The 20,029-nt window shown below is 39.1% G+C and overlaps 1 protein-coding gene across 1 annotated transcript; it reads left to right on the top strand.

Moving 5' to 3' along the window:
* The first annotated feature begins 3,056 nt into the window (after window positions 1-3,056).
* Window positions 3,057-18,367, top strand: snx27b (sorting nexin 27b). The gene is made up of 13 exons (XM_008431741.3): window positions 3,057-3,557; window positions 7,177-7,408; window positions 8,539-8,731; window positions 9,083-9,147; window positions 9,239-9,343; window positions 9,421-9,499; window positions 11,011-11,174; window positions 11,260-11,349; window positions 12,610-12,759; window positions 12,848-12,976; window positions 13,585-13,644; window positions 13,728-13,790; window positions 13,871-18,367. The coding sequence occupies exons 1-13, from the start codon at window positions 3,226-3,228 to the stop codon at window positions 13,913-13,915; spliced, it is 1,707 nt and encodes a 568-aa protein (XP_008429963.1). The 5' UTR covers window positions 3,057-3,225; the 3' UTR covers window positions 13,916-18,367.
* The last annotated feature ends 1,662 nt before the right edge of the window (window positions 18,368-20,029 follow it).

The following is a 20,029-nucleotide window of genomic DNA, read 5'->3' as shown; positions in this document are numbered from 1 at the left end:
TCGTTTCAGTCACCATGTCTAAGCTGTTGGGCGCAATTGGAGTTCTTAAGAAGACTTTTGATGAGTATGCTGGAACAGATGGCGACAAGACCACCCTATCCAAGAAGGAAATTGCAACAATGCTAAAAACAGAGCTTCCTGGAGCAGGGGTACGTACAAAAAAACGCATTGCTTTTCAGGAGAGACTGGGGATTCTTCAAGTTTATCTAAAGTCGGCCTTTCTTTCCACAGGGTGATAAAAAGGAAGAAGTGGAGAATTTTTTCAAGATGCTGGATGAGGATGGTGATGGTGTAGTTAATTTCAACGAATACATCGTTTTTGTTGCCACCCTTGCTTTGCTTCTGTGCCAGTAAAATGTCTGAAATCTGCTTGTCCAATCACACTGTCTGTGGTTTAAAAAAATAAATAAAGTGCTTGAGCAAATTAAAGTGAATGTGATGTATTAAAACAAGGAAAATAAAAGCTTTTTCACACCTAAATGTCTCTTCCATTTTTGAACAAAGCAGAAATGATAAAAACCAAACACTGCCTGACATGGGAATGAGCCTGAAATAACTCATTCTCATAAAACAAGGTTAATACTTAACTAGCAAGTTTCTGTTTATATGCCTGGGACAAGAGGAAATGGCTGCATATGACTGCCTTTTCTAAACCTCTGGAACATAACCATGTTCTGATTTCAGGGAATTGGGCTCTGAACTGGCTACACTGATGGTCATGAAATCAGGAATTTTTGGAAAAATTGCTAGATTTATAAATCTCTCAAGACAAATGGGCAATGTGGTTCTTTGCCCAGAATGGCACAACCGGGTGGGGGCCACAAGACAGATCTGTTAAAAGGTGAACGCACTGGAGAGGAAAATATTGCTATGGGCAGCTAATTTGTATCCTGTGATTTGCCACAAATACTTTCTCGCATGACTCACAATTTTAAACTAGTCAGATATCAACTGGATTATACAAAAGTAAATGGAGATTTGCAGTAGAAAATGCTGACCGATGTAAAAAGCAAAGACTGGTTACTTGGACAATACCAGGAGACCATTCACATGGGAATTGGAGATCTTGCATCTAAATGGTAAATATTATAGTTTCATGATACAATTGTTCTTGTTAATGAGCTTCATTTAGAGTAAGGGTATTTGTTTTGTAGAACATGAGAGACTGGCTAACCCCAGACTTAAACAATGGAAAGGTAGCCATACAAGCACTTTATTTTATTTATTTATTGTAAAGCTTTAATGTCAAACGAGGACAGTTTTTGCAAATATTTGCAGATGTGCGTTGGAAACTAAAAAGTTTGGGAAGATTCTCAGATGTTCCACACGACTTCTTCAATGCTGCCCCCTTGTGAATATTTTTCAGTACAGAAAATCTTTTCTGTACTAAAGAATACAACTTGGAAAAAAACAAGGAAAACACTTCCTGTTTATATTTTTGTTTTGCATCATGATATTGTTTTTGGATAGAAATCATTTAGAATTAAATTAAAGTATTTGTGTTTTGGATTTTATTGACTGTGATCGACCTGTCCAGGGTGCACTCCTGCTCTCGCCAGTTGACCGCTGGAGATGGGCACCTGCACCCCTGGAATAAGCATGTTAGATAATGGATGGATGGATTTTTGGGCTTTCATAATTTGAGTGTCAAACTTTCGGAAAAGCTTTAACCTGCTTCCTTATGAAACATATTTACACATCAGAATGTTGCAAGCAGCTCCAGTGGATTAAAGCCAGTGTTTAGTTTCTAACATGACATTAAAGACCACAAGAGAAAAAATGTAAATGTGTCAAACTCTACTGTGAAGTTCCACAGAGTCCTGCTAATGAAACAGTTGATTCAGGTGTGTTGGAGCTAAGACTCATGTGACGGTTCCGGGACACCGGACCCTATAGCTTGACATCTGTGAATTATATGCTACTTTTAAATAGGCAGCAATGTCCAAATGTAGAAAGTTCTGTGAAATAACACGACTGCAAAGTAAAGAGTTCAAATTTCCACTGAAAAACAATCTTCGACAACGCTGCCCCCTTGTGACTGGATTACGATAAATGCTCTGTATTTGTAGATGTCAAAATGCTGAAAATGTTGGCCACAAATAGTTAGATTTATTTTGTGCAATAACTAAAAATGCATATTTAATAGTATGTATTTTGTGAGAATTTGATATATCTAAATTTAACTTGCCCCGAATATTGAGGATTTGCATGTCACTTGTAGATGGATTAATTTATTAGAAGAGTAAAAACAGCATCTGGTTGCTTAAATATTTACCTTGAAGTTGCAATGTATATTACAGGATTAAGTTTCTAAACATGTTATTTTGTTTGTTTTTTTTTTAAAGTTTGGGTAGTTTCAACTCAACATGCTCAATAATTTGCACACAAAAATGTTAAGCAATCAAAACGAGTGAAAAACTATCCGAACTCATACAGAAAGTGTTTTGTGTCAGACACATTTTTGTCAAACCTATCTGTTTTGATTGTTGAAAATCTTCCTTTTTATGCAATAATGTTGACTTATTTGATAAATAATGCATTTATTAATCTCATTAAACAAATTTGTAACTATTTTGAAACATTGAAATTAAAGACTTTCTTGAAAATGCAACTCAGTGAAAGCAGAAATACAACAAATATGGTATAAATAAAGTAGCATACATCAAACTAAACATGGACAAAGTGAAATGTTACTTCTCCATGGAGATGACAAGATAATTTCAGAGGTAAAATGGAGAACGTAAAATATAATTTACCAAATAATGGGCTTGGAAATAATATTAACCAGAAGTTAATTTCAATAATTAAAAATAGACATCTCATAGTCAAAATTCAGCATGAGCTGCTTTTTTTCTATGTAATTTAAAATATCCTACATAAATGTATTTGTTGATTTAAAATTATAGGCAAGGATAGTCTTCATGTATTTATGTCATTTGACTTCTTCAAATATTTCCTAAATTCTATTTAGCATTATGGCTTAATCTAAAGTTTAAATGAGTTTCTGGAAGCATTTTTTTTGTCGAGCTCAGGGATAAACAGAGGAGTTAGAAATGGAATGCTCCCCAGTCTTTGGTTTCGGCAATCCTCGGCATTACTCGTCTTTTTCCGGCTTATACCAGTCATTTAGCTAGCCAAGCTGATTAGCCAGGCTACCTCAGCTAATGTTTGTAGGAAATTTAACGTTCGGGGAATTAGACTGAATGATACAAACAGTGTAGAAAGATGGCGGACGTAAAGGGACAAGGAGTTTGCTCCTCGGTCCCTCCGTTGCCTCGCCCTTCCTCCCGTAACGGCTCCGGTAGCGGCAGCGTTACGCCAGACACCGGCGGCAGCTGGCAGACGCCAACCACCGTTACTTCAGGCCCCAGGCTGGTGCGGATAGTGAAGTCTGACTCGGGCTACGGCTTCAACGTTCGGGGGCAAGTAAGCGAAGGCGGGCAGCTGCGGAGCATTAATGGGGAGCTGTACGCTCCTCTGCAGCATGTGAGTGCTGTCCTCCCTGGAGGAGCTGCAGACAGAGCCGGTATCTCAAAGGGGGATAGGATCCTGGAAGTGTAAGTGGAAAAATGTTTCTACATAAGTGAAAAATGTTTTGAACTGTGATTAGCTTGCATTGTAATTAGGGCAAAATATGCTCTCTATTTAAGCATTTTCCCCTGCCAAAGGGCAGGGGATCACCACCAACCTGGCTGATCTTGAATGCAGAAGTATCCCAATGAAAGGAGTGTTTGTGTGCGTCAGAAATCATTAGAAATTCCCCACACACTGATGCCAGACAGATATGCCTTGAATCGTCCCTTCTGCACATGGAATGCAAAGCGATTCCCAGTTAATTAAAAAAAATATAGCAATATTAAGTACCAGCACGGTTGCAATATTGGCTGCATTGACCACACGTTTCAGTTTTTAGTTTAGAGTAGTGAGGTTTCTGCTACTTTTGGGATAGAAGTCACCATCCTCAATGGCCTGTATGTATGCTGATGTTAGACTCTGTTGCTATGGAGAAGAGCACACATCACAGAGCTCAGCATCAGCTAAGCCTCTTCAGTGTTTCTGTGTGTATGGTATACAGTGATGCAGAGACGAAATGCTCACAGTTCAGCTGTGATAGGCTTGCCTCTCAAAAATGCTCAGTCTGATTGGTTATTTCTTTTTTTTGCACGCTGCTTTGTGAAAGGGTGGCCTGCGGTAACCTGGCAGTGGGTTGACCCCATTATTGCTGTGTGCAAGCATGCGGTCTGATTTGCCATTAGACATCCTGGCATACCCTTCTAACTCATCTGTGTGCCTGTTACTTAGGTCAACATCAGCATTTGATTGCTTCTTATTGATTGTTCTCCCTCACTGTACCCTGAAGCTCATATAGCTTCCACTCCTTGATTTAAAGTTTGCTCCTGTGCAGTGTATAACCTCTGTGTCAAAACGGTGTGTGCGCCAAGCTCCCCAGGAAATTATTGTAACTTTAACTCTTTAATGCTAAGTTATGTGCACATTTGTATAGAGCTATTTTATTTTTGAAGATTTTTATTTTTACAAGACAACTGATTTAGATATTTCCTAAAAATCTTACCATATTGTTTTTAGCGAACTACTGAATTTTTTTTAATGGATTTGCTCTGCAGGCAAAACACTCTAAGCTATGCTAAAGGCTTCAATCATATTCTTTATACTCTTTTTGTGATCCTTTTACTTTTTGTTTGGTTATATTGATGCATTCCATTACTCAAATTAATAAATAAAATATGTATTCATTAAATTAAAACAAAGGAAGATGAGACGCACATAAAGTGTGTTTTACAGCTTGTTCCATCACTATCAAAAGTGCTGACAGTGTGAGTGCAAAGGCCACACTGATGCTTATTATATCATCATAGAGCTGCAGTAAGGAAAGCAGTGAAAAAATGCTGAGTTTGCAATTTTGTGTCGTTGGAGACTGCTCCCAGCACACCTGGAAGATGTTTGCATATGGTTCAGTCCTATTAATCTTCTGCTTACTCATTCCCATACATGTTTTATCTTATCAGGCTTATTTAGTCGTAGCTTTTCTATGTGCCTTAGAGGAGCATTACTCGGATTATATTTCTGTGTGTAGCTGTCATGTTAAGTTTCCTGTCGAGTTTCCTGACAGTTTATAGTTAAGCATTTATACTTCTCTCCTAATCTACAACTTTCTTAAAAAAAATCTCCTCTTCCCTGTGAAAGTCTAGAGAACAGCAAGCCAGGCAGTTGGTTTTTTTTTCTTTTTTTTGTTTTTCCAGTAACACAATGTGATCTTATCAGTCGCATACAATCTGAAAATTTGGAGATTCATGTTTTTTCCTGCTTTCAGAACATTAGCAGTTGTCATGACGATGAGGTAAAACACTTGCAGATCTATCTGGAAATATTTTGTAAAAAAAAAAAAAAGTACAATATTAAATATATCACATCATCATACAGTTTTATTTATCATTGCCTAAAGAATCCGAGCTGCACCAGTCACGTGATTCACAAATTGATTTCCAGTTTTCTCTGACGTGTCACATGTCAATTACAACATTGACCGACTTGCTAGAGGATGTTGGGGAAAAAAAACCTTTATCTTAGGTTTATTAAACTCTGATAAAGTACACCAGAGTAAACATTACTGGTTTATCTGCTTAGAGATAAAAAAATGAGTTTTAATTTTTGATTAATTTAATTAAAGGGGAAAAAAACAATTTCATCTGCTGATAATCGATCAGAGATGATAAAATAATAAAAAAAGGCAATTCCAATCTCGCCAATTAAAACTAATTCCTGATCTTATGTAATATCTGAAGTATAGTTTTTAACTTGGAATAACTTGCTTTCATGTAGATGGAGTCGTTAAGCAAGGCCATAAATAGTGTTGCATTTAATTGTCTCAGTTTTGGGCCGTAATCTTAAATGTGGAAAGATTAGATAAATCTACATATTCATTCACTTCTTCTTCCATCAACTTTTTGTTCTTGGACGCAAATTTTTCTGTGATCTACAATTAAATCGGAGGTAGTGTCACCATGCAGTGAAAAACCTGCAGACTCCTCGACGGAGGGGAAACAAGAGATTAAAGTAGTTTATTCCTAGACATTCAGCTTTCAAAAGTCTGCTTTTGAAACTGACTTGCTGGCTCAAATTTGAGTTCAGTGCCTTCTAAAAATGCATTGAACTACAGTAACCTATATATTACAGGAGTCACACGCAGGAACTAAAAGTTTAAGTTTCCAAAGTTATATTTGACTTCCTCTTGCTAGCTAGTAACCAAACAAACTGTCATGAAGTTTACAATAATAAAAATTTAAAAGGGAACAACGTAGGGCTGAGTTGGTGTCAGATATTTAGTTCTGTTTTTGTAATTGAATTGGTCTTAAATTATATTTTAAAGTCTTGCATTTAGTATGCTGAAATTTGTAGAAACTCTGGTTAAACAAGTAATAAATGAGATCATATTTTGCTCATAAGTCTTAGTAGTTGCTTCTGTAAACTTTGAGAAAGTGCTGAGAACACATGTTTTGCTAATTTGTGCAAGTTATGGCTCAGATAACCTCAACCTTTTGCACAAAGATAATTTTTAAAGTGCTGAATAAATACAGTGACTGTTTCTCAGGGCGTCTTCACTGTCAGGCCGTCTATAAAACCTGGACTCGGTTTCAAAAGTGTCAGAAATAGCCGTAGGTGATGCTGAGACCTTGCAGAGGAGACACTGTGGCTGCTCTCAGTCCTAACCTAACTATAGGAGAAGTTGCTGCAGCTCTGTCATTAGAACTGCCTCTCCTCTTACACATTACTGCCAGTGTGTGTGTGGCAGTAATGTGTAAGAGGAGAGGCAGTGTGTACGCCCCAGTGTTGCTCCTGCTCAGCTGTACCCGCAGCAGATACAGGCGGTTGCGACTTGAGGGCTAAATGCAAACAACAAAGACTTACTGAAGAGGATAACAATGTTTGTTTTTTTTTTATATCAAAATGAGAAACTTTCTCTTGTTTATTATCATTCATTCTACTATTAATTCTGGACTCATTTTGTGGTTCACTTGCCGCTTGCGACGTGTGTCGACTCAAATAGTGAGAAACTGACACCACTGGTTTGAGCTTGATTTTGCATGTCTCTTCAGATCTTTAGAAAGATGCAGCACCAGTTTCCTCAATGACAACATGCCTTTCTTCTCCCGACAGCAATGGGGTGAATGTAGAGGGAGCCACACACAAGCAGGTGGTGGACCTGATCCGGGCTGGCGAGAAGGAGCTGGTGCTGGCCGTTCTGTCCGTCCCACCGCAGGAAGCCGACTGCCTGGATCCCGGCGACGACGTGTCGGCCCTGTCCTGTTACGACTACTCTGACAAGCAGGCCGTCCCGATCTCCATTCCGAGCTACAAACACACTGAACTCAATGGTGAAAAGTTTGTGGTAGGTGCAAGAGCCTTGCAAACAAATGAATGCCCCTTGGTCTCATCTGGCCTTCGTGGATAAGTGGAAAATCTAAACGTGCAGCCAGAGATGTATGGAATCATTTACATTACAATGTAGCCATCAGTTAAAATGGCACAAAACAAACCGTAAGATTTGAATACTGATGTTTATTTTTGCTCTTAAATTAGTCAGACTACATTGGAAGTATTTTGCAAGGAAAAATAAGCAAAACTATCCATCTCTAAATGTGCAAATTTGCTGGGAGAGACAAATGGTGGTTCTGCAAAGTATCGATAGGGGGAATACGTACACAGGTCACAATTTTAAAAGTTTTATTAATGATTTCTCTTTATCACATAAAATCCCCCCAAAAATCACTGTGCTGTCCAAAAAAGGTCACCACCTGGATTTGACCTTTCAGCCTAGATTTTCTGGCTTTGATGGACTCAATCCCAGATATTTCATTTTGTCTTGTAGGAATTAATTACTGACCCAAACATAATAATTATTTTTGCCGTACATATAAACATATCTATATTCTAATACTTAATTTTTTTAAACGTGCAACATTTTGAATTTAGGTGATGCAGTCAATAGATACAAACCAATATCAACTCGTGAACTTTACTAAAAATAAATAAAAATCCCATATGAAAAATAAAATGAACATCACACCAAACTGTACAACATTTTATGTAGTTCTGGTGTTTTGAACCGTCGCCTGCAATTCTGAAACTCAGAAGCAGAGCTGCACCATTACTCTCTTCCTCAGTGCTGCCCGTTCTTCAAAGAGACGTTCTGCTGGCAGGTCTGTGAGCTCACGGTCATGCTGCTCCAAAAGTTAACGTGTTTGTTCCTGGCGCTGCTTGTGATTAAACTCTTCATTGCACTCTTCCAAGCTGAGCAGTGTGTGCCCTGTACAGCAAAAGGTGAAAAAGTTAAAAGGGTCAGGTCTACCTTCGCAAGGAACTGCACACGTTCTAATGATGGATTAGAATTAAATTTGTTAACTAGAATAAAGGAATTACAGATGAAGAAATGAACTCAAACTTTAAAAGTCATAATCAGTTCTCAATAACTAAAGTTTTAAGTTAACATGTCCTGTTTTTGGTTCCCTGTCTTTCCAGGTGTATAATGTGTATATGGCGGGTAGGCAGCTGTGCTCCAAGCGTTATCGGGAGTTTGTGATTTTGCACCAAAACCTTAAGAGGGAATTTGCCAACTTTACGTTCCCCAAACTTCCTGGGAAGTGGCCTTTTTCACTCTCTGAGCAGCAGCTCGATGCACGGCGCCGAGGCCTGGAGGAATACCTCGAAAAAGGTGAAGGACGGATCAAGTTCCCCAGTGTTTTCTGCATTCAGAAAAGTTTTATTCTCACCTCCGTACAGCTGTAAAGCAGTTGGGAGTTTAATGTCTTGTGGTTGGAAATTTTCTTTTATGTCGGGCAGAGTCGCATATTTTTATAATGACTACTAACTTGGTTGCTCATCTTCCAGCGCCAAAAGTCCTGCGGGCAAATGTAACTTTTTTTTTTTTTTGTCCTCCTAAAGCAAGCCTGAGAACATAGTGTGTGGGAAAGCCTAGCAGAGACACTGTGTATATCAAAGTGTGCTATTATGCTTTACTTTCACACAGAACCTAACTCTCGATGTTTGCGCCTCTCATCTGCAGTCTGTTCAGTACGGGTAATTGGAGAAAGCGACATCATGCAGGAGTTCTTGTCTGAATCAGACGAGGTAAAAAGAATAAAGCAAGGTAAAACTTGCGTTCCAACAAATATCCGCTGCTCCTGTTTGTGACAGTTTCTGTCTCCTTCTCGCAACCCAGAACTATAACGGTGTTTCAGACGTGGAGTTGAGAATAGCCATGCCAGATAATACTACCCTCACCGTTAGAGCTCGTAAAAACTCCACCACAGACCAGGTTTATCAGGTAAACACACACATGCGTTCATCCATTTGTTCTTGCTCCTTGTTACACACCCTCTCCATCTGCTTTTCCTTTTCCAGGCCGTGGTCATGAAGCTTGGCATGGACAGTATAACTGCTAGCTACTTTGCTCTGTTTGAGGTCATCAACCATACCTTTGGTGAGTAAGGACTCAAACAAACTGCAGTTGCGTCTTTCTTTCCTGACACTGCATGTTAAAATGCCCATGGCAGTTTTTTCCACTTCTGCTTATTTTAAAGGAGAAAAACTCCCTCCTTGAAAGGAGAGTCACTTTGGCTGGTTTCATTTCCACAACTGCTTTAAAACGAGTCAGATTTCAGTTTCAGATTTCGGAATGGAAAAACAATTGACTAAAATTGTGCTGGACAGTAGACGCATATTTCTGCAGCTCTAAAACATGTACTCAGCATGGCTATGTGATGTCTATTTCTGCAAAGAAATCTGCAGTGTTTGGTTTAATGTAATATGTAGATCACAAAGTTCAGACTTGTTGCTGTCAGGCACACAGTATGCAAATTTTTTTTTTTTTTAATGTCAAATTGTGATTTATGTCCAGTGGATTTGTATAGCACATTTCAGCAAAAAGGCAGTTAAAAGTACTTTGCACAATAAAAACATAAAACTGTGCATGCTTCAGTGCTGAATGAAGCATGCATTGAAAAAATGTTTTTCCGCTGCACCAAAATGTGATCAACCACCGGATGTTGCTACTAAAAAATCTAAAAAACCTTGAGTTGAGTTCTCTGCCATTTACGTGGCGCAAAACTCGAAACGTAAGTGGTGAGTTTTGACAGATTGAAGGTGGCTGAAATCAGTGTAAAAGTTGACCACATATTGTGGAGTTTTATATATAACGGTAGAGTCAGAGCTCGCTCATGGACTTTTACCTCGATTCTCAAATATTCAAGAGTCAAATTTTCCCAGGAAACCCCTGTTACAGTTTAGTGAATGAGAAAAAGTTTAGCAGCCCCATTGGCCTTATGTTTTCTGTTCTCCTTTAAGAAATTGTAATTAGGAGGCATTGATTTAATCAGTATTGCTGTCTCACTGTTTTCATCCAAACATGTTTCTGCTTAAAAACAGAACAACATGTCAGCAGCAGATGGTTTTTGCACGGTAATTTAAAACCCGACTCCTCTAGAAATTCCTGTAGTGATCTAATAGTGAACATTTAGTTATTCATTGTGTTTAATTAATTCTATTGTACTGGTACTTTAAAATTCAGGAGAACTTGAGTGATGGGGAACGCACGATATTTGACTTTGAAGTTATTTATTAATAATAAAAGTTATTTTGTTTTGTTTAGATCTTTGATTGACTGGAGATATTTTCCTCAAAAAACATGACAAAAATGAGCAACTGCAATTTTAAATCAAGCAAAAAACAAACAAAAACAAAAAAAAACATTTCATGTGTCAAATGCCAGCAAATAGTCCCATGAGCTTCAAAAGCAGCTTCATTAAAAGAACAGATGATGCAACACGGTGGTAAACATGCCCTTGTTCCTATTTCACATCCGTCACCAGCAGCAGCAGCATCCACTCTTGACTTGCTGTGTTCCAACAGTTCTAATTAAAATCAGGTTTTGTTGCATTGTACTAACAGGTTTTGTTTTTTCCCCTCTTTCTGTCATCGGACTTTATTCCTCAGTGCGTAAACTGGCACCCAATGAGTTCCCCCACAAACTTTATGTACAGAACTATACCTCAGCCGTCCCAGGAACCTGCCTCACGCTGCGAAAGTGGCTCTTCACCACAGAAGAAGAGATCTTGCTCAGTGACAACCAACTTGCTGTCAGCTACTTCTTTCACCAGGTCGGTACATATTTGCATAAGGTGTATTATTATTTTTTTTCTGTTTTCTTTGTTAAATATTACCATGTGTGTGACGCTTCTGCAGGCAGCTGATGATGTGAAGAAAGGCTTCGTTAAAGTTGAGCAGAAGTCTTATCAGCTCCAAAAACTGGCAGAGCAGAAGAAGATGTCCATGGTTGGTACCACACAAAACATCTCAGTATAATTACTGATCACAGTTCAATGTTCAGTCTCTCTACATTGAGAGTTTTTGATTGTGTAGGTAGCTTGTTTATAATCTGGTAAAGTAGGAAAAATGCTCACCATCAGCTCCCCTTGCACCATATTTACCCATGCTCATTAGTTCTGAAATACTTTTAAACTGAGGCCATCTGTACCAAATGTAACTGTCATGTCAAAAAGTGGCTAATCAAAACGCTGTGCTGTGAGCGACGTTAAAACCATGTTCACCTAAAAAAGGTTGCAGGAGCTCAAACTGCCTTGTTATTCATACTTTTCTTTCATTCTCTTCTTACTCTACGTTGTATTTCACTCCCTGAACATTTTCAGAAGTAGGCGGTATTAATAACAAAACTGCATAACTAGGTTCATTCTGCCTCTTGCGCTCTGGAGACGGGTACTCTGGGACTTTCTTATCCGCGTCTCTAGAAGTGAGAGCTCACCTTCTGCTGAAAATATCCTGCTGTGACGGACATGTGTGCAGAGCAACTTTAGAAAAACTCAGGCTACCCTATCTGTCTGCACTTTCTGCAGAACATCCCTGGTGGTACTGTGTTAAAAATGTCTTGAACGAGTCCCAGACGAAATTGCCCCTGTAATACGTGTTGACTGACTGCATCTGGGAGCTTAGAGTAAAGGCAGTAATTTAAGGAATTTAAAACGTTCTTCAGCTGTGTGTTTGTTTATGGCCAAGTGCTTGCAGAGATTTAGCAGGTGAGAGTCTGATCTGCAGGGCTGAGACGCTGCAGCGAGCCCAAAGTCGGAAGGGGAGAATTAACTTCAGCCGTTTTCACACAGACACTGGCATCTCCCCGCAGGATTCTGCTGAGGTGTGAATTCTCTGATTTGTGCTTGAGAATGTAACTGTTGTGAAACAACGAGAAAATGTTTTACTTCTCAGTTTCGCTTCATTGTTCTCCTGATTGCCGTTCTCCGTCACGCTCTGCAGAGGTGAAACTGCATCGGAAGACTTCTGCTGCAAATCTCTGGGCCTCCAGTAGGTCTGACTGGGTAGAGTGGAGATTAAATCTCTTCTATCTCTACTAGTTTATCTGCAGGAAAAATATGGTTATTGCCTGCAGATAATCTAAAAGTTTAAGCAGATTAAAAAATATTGTTGTGTCTCCACTGAAATCACCTGCAGGCATTTGTACTTAACGAGGTCTGTAAATGTTATCCATCTCACTACTTCTGTTTGCTGTGCGTTTCTTCTCAGTACTTGAGTTTGTTACGGAGCTGTGAGGGCTACAATGAGATCGTATTCCCTCATTGTTCCTGTGACTCCCGACGCAAAGGCCATGTGATCACAGCCATCAGTATACACAACTTTAAGCTGCACGCCTGTACAGAAGAAGGTACTATTGAGGTAAGGGCAGCTTCACCTTCCTTAATTTCTGTGAATTTATTTCCTGTGTGTTGAAGGCGAGCAAAATAAAGACTCCTTGTCGCTGCAGAACCAGGTGATTGCTTTCGAATGGGGGGAGATGCAGAGATGGGACACAGACGAAGAGGGCATGGCTTTCTGTTTCGAATATGCACGGGGAGAGAAGAAGCCACGCTGGGTGAAGATTTTTACTCCTTATGTAAGTTTTAGAAAGCTTGTTTTTTTTGTTTTGTTTTTTAAATGCCCTTGTTGCTGAGATACCTTTTTTAAAATGATGAAGGCTGCACAGAGTTGACAGATTGAGCTAAGTGCATGGAAATCCTAGAAGAAAATCCAATGGAAGACTCCGAGCTTCACCTTCCTGCAGAACAATGACCCTAAACATAAAACCAGAGCTACAGCTTGAATGGTTTAAATTAATATTCATGTGTTGGAATGGCCCAGCCAAAGTTCAAACCTAAATACAATTAAGACTGCAGCAAGGCTTACTAGCTTCTTTTCCTAGAGACATAACATCCGATCAGACATAACTTGCACTATTTGGCAAAGAGGAATTGTCAAAACAAACAGACATACCGCAAAAGACTTTCAATGACATTGCAAAGAAATGTGGTTTCATAACTCAATGCGAATCTGTACTACACTCTTTGAAAAGTTTGAAAACCATTTTCTTTCTGCTGTGCAATCAGGTAACATTTTGTGTTGCTCATAAGCAATTGTTTGTTTAAATGTGACACAAAAACTTTTGAAGCCTCCTCCACACGAATCAGTTTCTCCCTGTGTTTGCTTTCCACGGACGACGTTCAGTTTAACTACATGCACGAGTGCTTCGAGAGAGTCTTCTGCGAGCTGAAGTGGAGGAAAGAGGTAACCACAGTCCACTCGTAACTACCTTGGTTGCAGACTTTGCTCTAGTGTCCTTCACTCGTGGCTCGCCCATGTGCTTCCAGGTGGAAGAGGAGGCCACAGACAAGGACAACAAGAACTGCAGTAAAGACGGTCTGTGCGGAAAGGTAAGGCTTTGAATCGGCGAAAGCATTTTCGCATCGTACGAGCTGGCGAGACTCGGTCCTGACCCATGTTTGTGTTGCAGAATATTTTCCAGCTGTTGAGGCACAGAAGAGATGGGGGCACGTAGGGGGGAGAACACTGTCACCGACTCAGCTGAGTGTTTTACCTTGACCCAGTCTCACTCAGCCAAGAACTTACACGGTCATCATTTACACTCCATTAACTACGACACAGGACGCTGCTCCCTACATGTTAACCAACAACCATCTGCTGAAAAACATGAAAACACAAGCATTAAAAAAAAAAAAGAAAGAAACTACATGACTCACGAGCCAGAACTTTATGAACATGTGTTAAACTAAAGCTTTGGCAGACCTAAAGTGAAGGATTCATGCAAGATGTTCTTCCTGGTCAGAAGTGGATTGTAAGCAGGATGATTTAAACTTTTTTTTTTTTTTTTTGGAAAACAAAGTGAATAATCAGTGCAAAAACAAGGACAACTGAAAGTATTCAGAGGGAGGAACAAAGACGAGGATAATCTGCTGTTCTTATCCCGTTGTGGGTGCATGATGTCCACATCTGGTGGAGAAGAGTCAGAGATCCTGGGATGTAACTTACAGATAAATCAGGTTACATGTTGACAATTGTCACACATTTTGCGCTGAATTTGCCTCTAGAAAGAATCAAAACGTCTGAACGTAGCAGGCCAAACAAATGCATTTGTTAGTTTTATTTTTGGGGGACGCCCACTTGGATTTACACTAATGTTGCACTTTATCAGACTGTATTCATGCAGCTTCAGGGTGTGCAGATCGCAACCTCAGACATTACACATGGGTTCAGTACTGGAATAAGCCCAGGCTGGATGTAAACATTTTGACTGACTGAATTATAAACTGATTCCCCAACTGGTGTTAAAGCCATGACTTTCTGTGTTCAAAAACGCCCTGTTTATTTTTCTTATAGTATAATAAAAATGTTTTGAGAAACAGAATTTTAGGCTTTTTTAGTAGTTCTAAGCCACAATCATCAAAATTAACTGAAATAAATGCTTGAAAGATGTAACTCTGTGTGTAATGAGTCTTCACTCTTTCAAGTGAATTACGGAAATGCATGTTACTTCCTGAGGAGACTCTATTTTATTTAGATGAACCTGTACCTACAGTATTATGAGAACCCATCCATGCCAATATGTTTTAAGGCCATGGTACTGTAGAAAATTATATTCAGGGTGCATTACCTAGAACAAGCAGCAGGGGTCCTTCTGCTCTTTCCTGCTCCCTGGTTCACAGTGATTACTTTGTCTCTGGGCGCTCCCACAGGATTTATATTAGGCTTGAAATTCAAGCAGCTTTTCCACTCCACAGTGTTGATCTCTGTGGACGGTACTTTGCCGAACTGGTCAGCCACCCGTTCACAGCAGAAGTCGGGCTTAGTGATGCGACAGTCTCTTATCAGAAGGAAATGTTTTCATCTTTACACAATAAGGCAAATAGGCTCCATTAATTAAGGCTTTCTTGCAACTGATCTTATTGCTGAAATCTAATAATGGAAATATGAAGTTTAATGTCAAGTAAAAGCTAATAATGTGATCCTGCCGAACAGATATAAACTTGAAAACTAAACTGGAATGTTTTTTTTTTTTTTTTTACTCTGTAAGAGCCTGATGGTATTTGCTCGTTATTAAGTTTTGTCTCCCCAGTCTAATGTCGGTCTGTTTATATTGTATTTTAATCTAATCTTATTGACTTTTAATTGCAACTAAAAATCCTTCTGACGTGTTCATCTTATTTGAAAAGTTTCCAGTCACTTGGCATTAGTTTTGTAAAAGTCTTTCATCTTCACTTATTTCTTTACAATGTACTTCCAATGAGTCAGATTTTGTTTATTTCTTTTAGAGATATTGTAATCCTCTTAGGTACTCCCTAAGAGATTTTCTTTGAATGTTGGCTGCTTTTTGTAAGTTTTCAGTCTTGTGTCCAACCATTCAGATATTTATTAGTTGGTTAAGCAGAATAATTCAGATAAAATGCCTACTGATTTCACAGCGTGTAAAGTATTGTCCCTCCTTCTGTGACTGAATTAATTGAATACCAAAGATAAGAGATTGAAACATACGCAGGGTTCCGAAGCACTCTCAAAATCTGCGGAATGTAATTTTTGTAGTTTACTCCATGGAAAAAAAAAATACAAGTATAGCAAATATTTATATTACCAGACTCAATACTTTTTAGCAAAATATCAGATTTTTCCAAAAATAAGTATGTTCAACCAGAAATCTTCACACTGATTGTCTCTGTCTTTTACCGTTTTCACACAGGAATTATGTAAACATTTTAAATGAAGATGCATCCAACTGAGCATGTGACATGAATCTTATGGATTTTAGTGCGATTGCTCAGGTTAAAAGCTAAAAAAAAAACTAAGCTTTTTTTTTTTTTTAATTAAACGCATCATACCAGCCGCTACCAGGTTACTCTTTAAATGTGAAAATTATCACCAAGTGAAAAAGTTACCGAATTAGCTATACGTTTCATAGGCTGCAAGAGAGTGTAAGAGTTTAAACAGATAACAGGAAGGCTGAAAGTAGAATAATGAAGATTCTCTGCTTTGATGTCTACCTCTGTCTTACATGTTACACGTTGGATTTGGAAATACTTGCTGCCTTTTGGAAACTTCCCAGATCAACATTTTGTAAGGAATAAACGGGGAGACTTCTGCTTTAGTAATGCTACACATACTAACGGCTGATATGAGATGCTTGAAACAGTAGAAAATATCAACTCCGTAGTCATTTTGTCCATGTTTTAAAAATATGAATCGACCCTGAGTTATACTGACTGCTCTAACCCTATCTCGTTGCTTCTTATGTAAATATTTAATAACAATTCATGGCAGGAATTCTAAAGAGACATTTTGAACACTGTTCTTACGTGTTATTGCAAGAGCTTAATCATCCAGAATGTCTGCAACTCAAATATTTACAAAAACTGGTGAGATTCTGATCAATGCATCTCTAATCATAGATGTTTCACAAATGGATACTACCTTAGTGATTGACCAGGTAGTAAAAGGTGAGCTATAGATTTTTTTTTTTCATAGATTTGTTTGAAAAACACCTTTATTGACGGTATTTGGTTTTTTGTTCACTAAATGAGTGACCGACGTTGGACGCGTCTTTCGTGATCTGTGTAACATCTTTTGATATTTTTTTTCTGTTCTATTTAAACAAAAGAATACATTATTTTGTGATGTAGTACTTGTTTGTCTTTTCTCGAACTTTGTTTTTCCCAAGCCTTTTGCTTGTCCACTTTATTCATTTTCTTTTTGCACAATGATTGGGTGCAAGAGCTAAACTGTAAATGACGAAAAAGTAGCCGAAATCCAAAGAAAAACATTGAATGACATTTAGAAAGTCTGGAAAACTGTTGATTGAAAAGACTTTAGAGGACTACGAGAAAGAAAGCCTGGCTGATCAAACTCAACGATAGAGATGATTAATGGATTTAATTTTTGCATAGCACTGAAGAAAGATGAACCAGTTGACCCAAGATTGGGATCAAATCTACTCTGATCAGTGATTGGGAGGTCAAATACTGAAAAAGTATGAGTCCCACCATTAGGAGTCTATGAACACATTGGCCAACAGCTTAGACCTGAATGCTGCGATAAATGAGTAGGGATCATTTTGTCTTATTTTCCCTCATGTTCTGTTGGATTCAAAACTACTACCTCTACCAAATAACCTGCAGCACATTCTATTTTATGTGTTATAGCCTTTAAAATAATAATTTTTAAAAAATCAAAAATGGTGAGTCCGATCCATAGTGATCAGCCTGATCAATGCATCTTTGTTGCTGTATATGATTAGATCAGTCATTAAGAGGATCGTATTAATAATACAGAGGTCACTGATCACCAATCGGGGTTAAATTTGTATTGCCACTTTCGCTCTGTCTGTCGTTGGTGATTATGTTGTTGAAACTAATTCTCAATCCACTACGTAAGGTTAAATGCTAATAAGCAGTTGATGATCTGCCCAAACCCGACTCCATCAGCTAATCGGGACATAAGAATTGTTTCGGTCATCTACAAGCATTTGTAAAATCCACATCAGTGGCTTTTTTTCTTTTTTTTTTTAAAGTTAGTTTGTTATAGTGATGGTGCTGTTCACAAAAGCCATCCTAGGTGATTAATGAGTATAAGCAGACCTCTGTGGGTTCCTACAGGGGCTTTAATTTAGAGTACGCCTCCTCCAATTGAAAGATTGAATGTGCAGCCCCGAAGGCCGAAAACATTTCGTCGGCTTCTCGTCTGTTCACTGAACCGAGTCTGACACAGTCAATTGTCTGACACCTTCAAGTGTGCCCTCTCTACATCCTCCCCTCTCTGTTGTTCTGTGTACAAAACAATGTTACTTTATTTATTTTACTACGGCAGTGTTAAATTGAGATAATTAGGTATGGAGATCAACCTGCAAATCTTTTGACATGTTGAAATGTAAAGTTTAAAAAGAGGCATCAGTTATTGTAATAAATTGTAACATATTCTTTTAAATAAACTGATTTATTGATGCAAATGTTTTTGTTTTTTTGCGCTGAAGCTCGAGAGAAAACCAGTAGGTTGGAGCCCTGTCAAAATCCCAAAGTTATGCACAGTTTTCACCTGGCGTGCAGAGTTAGTTGATTTTATGCAGATTCTCCGCTCCACTTTGTGTGCCCACATCTGTTTTCTCTTTTCCTTTCATCACATTGCCCCTCCTCAATTTCTCCCAATCCTGCCGACTTTTAATGAGATCTGGGAGACAATTACCCAACAGGCCCGCAAAACGGTTGTTCCACATCGATCTGCATCAAGTGTCTGCACCCGGTAATTAATAGCTATTGACGGTTGTTGGTGTGGGATATTATCCCTGAAGATCTGAATATTGATCGGCAAACATGGGTCCTGTACTGTGAGGCGTCATGCAAGTGGTTTGAGTTCGCTGCCGACTTGGGTTTCTAAAATTGAACTGCTTTGCATGATGAATAAAACTGTTTATATGAGAATTAATAACTCTAGATTTTGAGGCTTGTGTCCAGGGGGTATTAATCCCTGCAGTGCTGCGAGGACATCCTTCTTTTGACTATGATAGCCTGCGTGTTTACTGTAGTGGCAAACGGATAATTGAATGTGTCTTGCTCTAACGGATGGAAGGAAAAACCAAACTGACAAGTGGCTAAACTACAAAACTGATTCATTATTACCGTAGTGCCTCATTTTATTATTGCTTGGTGGAGTATCCAACATTGCTTAAATTCAATTCAGTTTTAATTCTGTGTATTTACATAGTGCCACTTCCAAACAAGTGGAGCCCGAGAAGATCCTAACCAAAACAGTCTGTTCTAACTAAGCAAGAGAAGTTCCTATCAATTATTCAAGATGGGTCTTGGTGACATATAGGTCAAGACATATGCAGTTCCATAAGCAGCACCCAGGCTTGGGTTGTTAGCATTGGAACTCCTTAATTAGGATTTTGACAAAGAACATTTGTTGTGCACTTTTAAAACTCTCCCCCTGCGTTTTATTTTCTCTGCATGAGCATCAGCAGCATCAGCAGCCGTGAGTTAACAGGTTGTGTGCATGAAATCTGGAGTCTGCTTCGGGAGTTTTAGTGATTACCGCATTGAGCCTGCGGCGGGTCCCCACACTGTTGACACCATCCCCGAGATTTAGCTTCTGCTTTTTATTTGTGCAAATGAGTGCGACATCTGCAGCCACAGATCGCAGCGGGCCGCTGACACCAAAGACGGATGTTCTGCATGCCGCCCTCCTGCTTGTTGGACTGTGTGGCGCGACTCGGCTCACTTCCCCTCTGAACAAAGAGCTCCGCATGAGCTGTCGACACAGAGCAGGTGGATGACTGAGTCTGTGGAGGAGGAGGAGGAGAGCCTCTGAAAATTTATTACCTCTGCTGTGGTGCAATTCTCAGCAGCCGCACTCGTCGTATGCAGACAAAAAGAAGTTCAGTAGGCCACTGACTCCCCCCTACTGCCCCCCCCGGGGGGGGGGGGTATCTCTTACACCGCATGCTTGAAATGAAGAGGTTTAAAGTCAAATTAATGGCATCAAAGTCATAGGTGTGAATGTGGCTCTGCCCAGACGTCAATTAGCCAAATTCTATTATCATAAAGTGTTTGCATCATTTCATGGTCAATCATTTTAAAACTGGAATTTTTGCCAGCATCCGCTGCATAAATCT

Source organism: Poecilia reticulata, chromosome 16 (genome assembly GCF_904066995.2).
Source record: "Poecilia reticulata chromosome 16, P_reticulata-male-v2, whole genome shotgun sequence".
NCBI lineage: Eukaryota > Metazoa > Chordata > Actinopteri > Cyprinodontiformes > Poeciliidae > Poecilia > Poecilia reticulata.
The sequence above is the reverse complement of the archived record's forward strand: the minus strand, read 5'-3'. Positions and strand labels throughout refer to the sequence as shown.